Here is a 6,499-nt window from a genome sequence, read left to right on the forward strand (position 1 = left end):
TCTCAGCGACATCCATGAAAACAGTCACGTAAGGCAGGAAAGCTCATGATTCATCGTAGTGCATGCAGTCAGGCGCTCCTGTGCCCCTTCAATTTTGATGTGTTGCCTTTTTTTCCTGTGGTGATGTTTAAAGTTCTCAGCAAAAGGTCAAAGGCCAAATGTCTTTTGAGGCTGGGAGCAATTATACACTCCGGGCAATGATGAATGTTTGTTATCTCTCAAACCCTTTCTACCTCTGGTTTTCTGAAGAAGAACAGAATGATTATTCAGATCAGTGATATTTAGGATGCAGCAGAAAATCAGAACAATGTGTTCAAAACCAATATAAACATTTCAGCCAACCTTCTTGTGATACTGAAATTGCTTTGTGCGTCTCACCTTCACCCCAGTGGCTCAAAATTCTTTGCTTTGTAATGTACACTCAAGTAAAGGTTTTGCAAAATGCCCATTAAACAGCATGAAATTAAAAATATGCTGTTGTGGAATTATGTTCGTGACAGTCTTTCAGATATTTCAGTATGGCTGCATTTAGGTACCCTACAGATGTCGTAGCTTCATGAATACACCGATGAGACATCTGAATAATTTAAGTAAATATTGTCAGTAGCAAATGTCACATGAAATAACTGGAAGGAAAAGTGCTTCAGAAAATGAAAAATGGATGGATGCAAATCAATTTCTGTTTAATATACAGCTTGCTTAAATAGGAAACAGTAGGTTATTACTTTGACAGAAAATCTTGAAGTGTTTTTATTATATCCTGATCACTTCATTTATTTTATATAGATACTTTGGCTATGAGCCACACCTCTGTAACTCTCATATAAAAATAATCCTGTAAATACACTGTGAAATTTGCACATGGGGAGCAGTTATTACCCAATTTACTTATACTTTCAAAATTGAAGAGCAAAACGTAAATCTACATGAGAGTTTTACAGGAATTTGGGGGTTTCAAATTCAGCAGTTCACAATGCAACAGTGTTGGAGAAGAACTCTAAGCAATAAAATGATTCTGGCTGAAATTAACCCTGCAAAATACTTTTGTCTCATAAATATTTTATGAAGAACATGAAGCAATATGCTGATGCAGTCGTATTTACCCAGTAAGCGTGAGCACCGAGTGATAGTCTGCCTATTTAATCTTTTATTGATGAGAAATCCATTTCAATGATCTAAACTGTTGTTGTTGTTGTGGGTTTTTTTTATTTCAGCAGCTTACCCAGGGGTTAAAATGGTGAGTGAAAGCCATCATGAGGCCCTGGCAGCACCGCCAGCTACCACAGTAGCAGCAGCCCCTCCAAGTAATGTCACCGAGCCAGCCAGTCCTGGAGGAGGGGGAGGAAAAGAAGATGCATTTTCTAAGTTAAAAGAGAAGTTCATGAATGAACTGAACAAAATTCCATGTAAGTAAAGCTTGATTGATTAAAAACCTTCTGTTGGCAGATTAGATTTAGCTTGACATTTTCTTCTTTGTCATTTATTTAGACCCTATACTAAATGTTTTCTAGTCAAAAATAGAAAAATCAGAAGGTAAACCTGGTTTAGTAAGCTCCTCAAAATTAATGGCAGTAGAAAAAATAGGATCAAACTCATATGTAATTTGAGTCTATTCTTGAAATATCAGATTGTCTTGGTAATTTTTACTGCTTAATTATTGCTGAGTCATCAAAAGTGGAATGGCAAAACTTCACAGTGACTGTAGGATCAATAAGATTTTCCTAATAGTAACACATAGTGTTTCATGTTCATGATAAATGTGTGTGCGCGTATTACCTTAAAGCAAAATTTGGCCAGAACTCGTAAATATTGAGAAAATAAGGAAACTGTGTATCTTTGGGGGTTAGAAAATGTAGAAAAAGTGAGAAAATGGCTTTTTAACGTGGAAATAGCTCTAATACGTCAATAATATCTGAAGATGGCCATGGTTTTCCCACTCAGGAATTCTGTTAGATCAGCCATTGAACGTTGTTCACATGAGTTCCAGTACCTATGCAGAATACTTTAAAAGTACCAGTGAAGTCAACAGGGTTAAAGTCAGCAGAACTCTTTTGGTCTGTGCTAGAAAATATTGATTCAAAGTTGAGGCCTCAATTTGTTCACATTTGTAAAAAAAATATAAGCATTAACTTTTTGCTGTTGTCTTTGATAATACTGGGGTTCTTGAACCTGCTTGGTATGTTTTAGTATGCATACATTGGTATTAAATATGCAGCTAATCCAACATTGTCAATGTTGTTTCTTATTGTAAAGAAAAAGTCTTTTTTCTAACTGACAGAAAAATTATCTAATGATACAAGCAGATAATTTTGGTACTTTTGTAGATATGAAGGTGAAGGCTATGTGCGTACCTGTGTTTTAACAGCAGGCATTAGAGGGAGATTCAATCTTTAATAACTTTTACATCAGAAGAATAAGTAAATGTAAAGTATTTTCAGGGAAGAATTTTAACATTTGTAAGAGGTTTCATTTTTAGAAGGTTGTCATTTGTATAAAGAAATGTTGTGTGACTGATAAAGACAGATAACAAATTAGAATATTAAATGATTTTTTGTCTCTGAAATGGACCTTGGCAATCTGGCAGATGCAGTTTTTGCAAAATTGATAGCAAACAGCCTCACTCTGTCACTCGAAATTCTCACTTGCAAGCACAGAAGTGTTAAGTGGTAAGAAGTCCGTATGTCATTAGTTTGGTAATCTGCACAGTCCGGTGCAGACCATACTGAAATGAAATTGCCTGATGATATAATGGGAAAAACAATCCTCAGCCTATTAAAAAGCTGAGGATTTAATTGTGGCAGAAAAGTTGTCAGACTTTACCTCTTAGAGCTGGTTGGAAATTTTTTCAGAATCTCTCTTAAAACAGAGCAGAATGTAAATTTGTTCCAACCAAATAATTTTCATGGTGCCTTTCTGCGAATTTCTTGCTGTGTGAGAGAGAATAAAGACGGTGAAGAGGCCGCACTGGGGCAGCACATATACTTGGCTCTAAGAACACTTCCAAGACCATGGACCAGGTTTTTCCTCTAGTAGATTAAAACTGAAGACCTGACCCTGAGTCTTACACATGGCAAAGGAATGCCATTGTGAGCAAGTTGTCTAATCTTTGCAGATCAGTGACAAGCCTGTTTTCTAGTTCATGTATGTTCTGATTTAAAACTTCCAAAGGTCTCGTGTTTATCCCCATATGACAGGGAAGGCTTTGAAAGCTCAATAATAACTGCAAGAGGATTTTTTTTTCCAGTGTTCCATCATCTACATGCAAGAGAAAAATAATTAAATGTTTTAGTTGCCTCTAAGATATCTCCAGATGGAAAATAAGCCATCATAATTTAATGAATGTATAATAGGATAGAATGTACCCATTTTGTGAAGAAGCTCACCTGCAATCACCTTGGTTTGAGTGATACACTAGCCAAGCCATAGTAGGGGCCAATTTATATATAGTCTCCTCTTTCTGGTTTTTCATAGAAATTACACAATATCAAGTCATGCTTATATTTTTAAAAAATATTCAAATAGTGGAATACATCATGACAAAAATAAAGGTACAGCAAACTACACCCAGCTGAAAAAATACTGTACCTTCCATGTGGCTTATAATAGAACATTCATCTTTTTAAAATAGTATGTTTAGTAGAACACACAGAAGTCACAAGTTACATCGCCTAGACATACTTAACTAACTAAAAATATCAGGATTCCCATTAAGATTTCACTTGCACAAAACTACAAGGTAGGGTCTGTGCAATTTAAATTATACTGATGTTTCCTCCTGTAATATATGCACCAGAGAAGTCTTATTTTGTCAGAAATGGATGAATTTAATAGAATGAGGAAATAAAAGTTCCAAGAAGAAGAGAGGGCCCATTTGTATTAGTTTACATTTATTTCAAGAGCAGTGTAAATTCAGTTAATATTTTGATAGATACGAGCAAAGATTCTGTTTTTTTCATTAATTTGTATCTCTTTAAAGTAGAACATGCAGGAGAGTGTAGGCTTCCAAAAGCACACAAATCATTCAGAATGGTGATGTCCTAACATATATTTCACTCTGGATAAAGCAAGTGGGATCATTTTATTACAATGAGTCATACAGTTAAAGTGCAAGAATTCTGTAAGGTTACTGAGGCATAACTGAAGAATTTTTTTCTCCGTTATGTAAATCCCTGCATTTTGGTTGTGAGTGGATGATCTGCATAATCACAGTACAGTTGTTTTTCCATAACTGCACTGTGTATAAAAGTCACTCTATCTTAATTGGTTCTTATACTTTCTATCCCAGTTTATCTTTAATCTGCAGAATTTTTAAGCTGTTTACCAGAAGGAGAAAAAAGGCACCATCTCTGCTTTTACACTTTGCATTTTAAACGTAGCAGTTCCAACACCTGAAGAAGGGGGTAAAACAAAGTAGATAAAATGGCACTTACAGTTCTGAAAACAACATTGCATTAAAAGACTTTATAAGATATATTGATTCTTTCCTTCCTCCCTCTCACTGCTCTTCCATTTGGGCCTTTGTCTACAGGCTAGGAAAATATCTACCATGCATTTACAGTAAGTGAGTTCTATAGCAAGACTATGGGAATGCAAGACACCAACAGCTTTTGGGCAGAGGCTTTAAATGTCAAGATACTGATACTAACCATACAAAAATAAAATTTAACATCAATCAACATTAGTTTGCTTAATAAGCATCTTTGTGAAAGCAAAGTGATCTTAATGTGTTTCCTAAGAACACATTCCTGTGTGAACAGAAGACCTTGTTCTGACAGTAAGGTAAATAAAACAGCAAAAATCCAATAAAATTCCAGCACACATCTGACTGAATAATGATGCTCTGTTAATGCTTCTCATATAATCTTGAATAGCTGTAATACTGAATGCATTGAATCCAGGATACTATCATTACCTCCTTAATAGGAAGTTATTGCGTATTTCTAACGCTCTTTGCTGTCTTAGGTTGTAATTGGATAAAAAGTTACATTTCCATACCAACCTTATTCAGAAATGTTTGGCTGGCTTGCAACTCCATTTGGCCTCAGTAGCTGGTGCTCAAAACCCCTAAATTTGATTCATCGTGTACAACTGACTGATAATCCCCCAAACCAGGACCTCCAAACTGTGTGATGATTCAGGCTAAAACCCAATGTTCTCTGCAGACTTGTTTCACATTCTGTTTGCAGATACTTACGGAAAGGTTTATTTACCTCTCCTTAGCTTAGTGAATAACTGCCAAAAGAAAATGGGACTGGAGACTATAGAGGAAACAGTAAAAAAATTTAAAAACAACTGAAAGACTAAGGCCAGGGTTAATTCTAAATAACAGTTTAGCAAGCTAAAGTACAGACTTGTAGATATATTTGGGTAAATCAGCAAATAAAATAAGTCTGGATTTATATGTTTAGCCATTTAAGTTAAAGTTTCAGCCTTCAGCAGTCATCCTAGACAGACCTCATCATTTCTTTCTCCCTGCTGGTCTCCGCTTTTCTGCCCTTCTGCCTTTCTTGATTGACCAGTTGACATTGTATTAAGAGTTCTTATTACCCTCTATAAATGTCAATAAAGTTCATTTCTTATTATTCTTATTTGGCATCAAGATTAGCAAGGAGATATTATTGAATTTTGTCTATTATTAGAAAATTGAGGATTTTGTGCATGGGGTCTTTCTGAAACTTAATTTTTATGGAGCTGCCAGCTTCATCATTTGCAGAAAATAAATTCAGGCTGTTCATTTCACTGCTTCTCCTAATGGTTCCACTGGCACAGGGAAGAGAGGGCATGTTCTTTTCTAAGTTCATAAAAAAGAAGCAAAATGCTGATAATAGAATGCTTTCAGATTTCAAAATTGGATTAATAGAGAGAGACAAATACCATAAAATCATGGTAAAGTTCTCAGCAATAGTTACTGTTTATCCATGGCACATACCAGTGTTTGTCATTGCCTAAGATCTTTGTAGGTTAGCCAGAAAAAAATGGTTTCAAAGGCCTTCCTATCTAAATATAAGGCAAGGAATAGCTGCCTGCCTGCAGAAAATGAGGACTATGTATACGTATGTTCATGTAGAGAGATATATATATAGGTACACAGCTATATTAATCAATACAATAAGCAGCAATCTCAGCTTAGGAGCAGTCTGGCAATTGGCAAACTCTATTTAGGTATCCTGGCACAGAGGGCTTGTGAGGAGAGGTTTAGAGGAGAATAAAGAAAGAAGTTTCTTGATGTTCAGGAAAGTCTGAAGAGCAGCACTGGAGGAAGCTGGAAGGCATAAATTCAAGTCTTCTTGTTTCCTTTCCTATCATCATATCATTGGCAGTTGCTCATGCCAAGCAAATACATGCAGTTTTACACTGAGAAGGAAACAGAGGAAATTGGAAATAAAGATTTATTTTGGAATACAGAACAAGAAAGAGATATTACAGTATGTAGTAGAGGGAAAAAAATCATTATTTCTATAGCAATTTAAATGCAAATCTCAGATTACTTTGTTTTCTC

At 35.5% G+C, this 6,499-nt stretch overlaps 1 protein-coding gene across 2 annotated transcripts in view; it reads left to right on the forward strand.

Annotated features, from left to right (window-relative positions):
* The first annotated feature begins 1,220 nt into the window (after positions 1-1,220).
* SYT1 (synaptotagmin I) overlaps positions 1,221-6,499 on the forward strand; it is a 127,463-nt gene continuing 122,184 nt past the window's right edge. For both annotated transcript variants that reach the window (XM_010281408.1, XM_010281409.1), the window contains exon 1: positions 1,221-1,406. In XM_010281408.1, coding sequence (XP_010279710.1) covers positions 1,235-1,406 — 172 coding nt within the window. In that variant the 5' untranslated portion in view covers positions 1,221-1,234. The remainder of the gene's footprint in view (positions 1,407-6,499) is intronic.

This window comes from Phaethon lepturus, unplaced genomic scaffold, assembly GCF_000687285.1.
Source record: "Phaethon lepturus isolate BGI_N335 unplaced genomic scaffold, ASM68728v1 scaffold2522, whole genome shotgun sequence".
In the NCBI taxonomy this organism is placed as follows: domain Eukaryota; kingdom Metazoa; phylum Chordata; class Aves; order Phaethontiformes; family Phaethontidae; genus Phaethon; species Phaethon lepturus.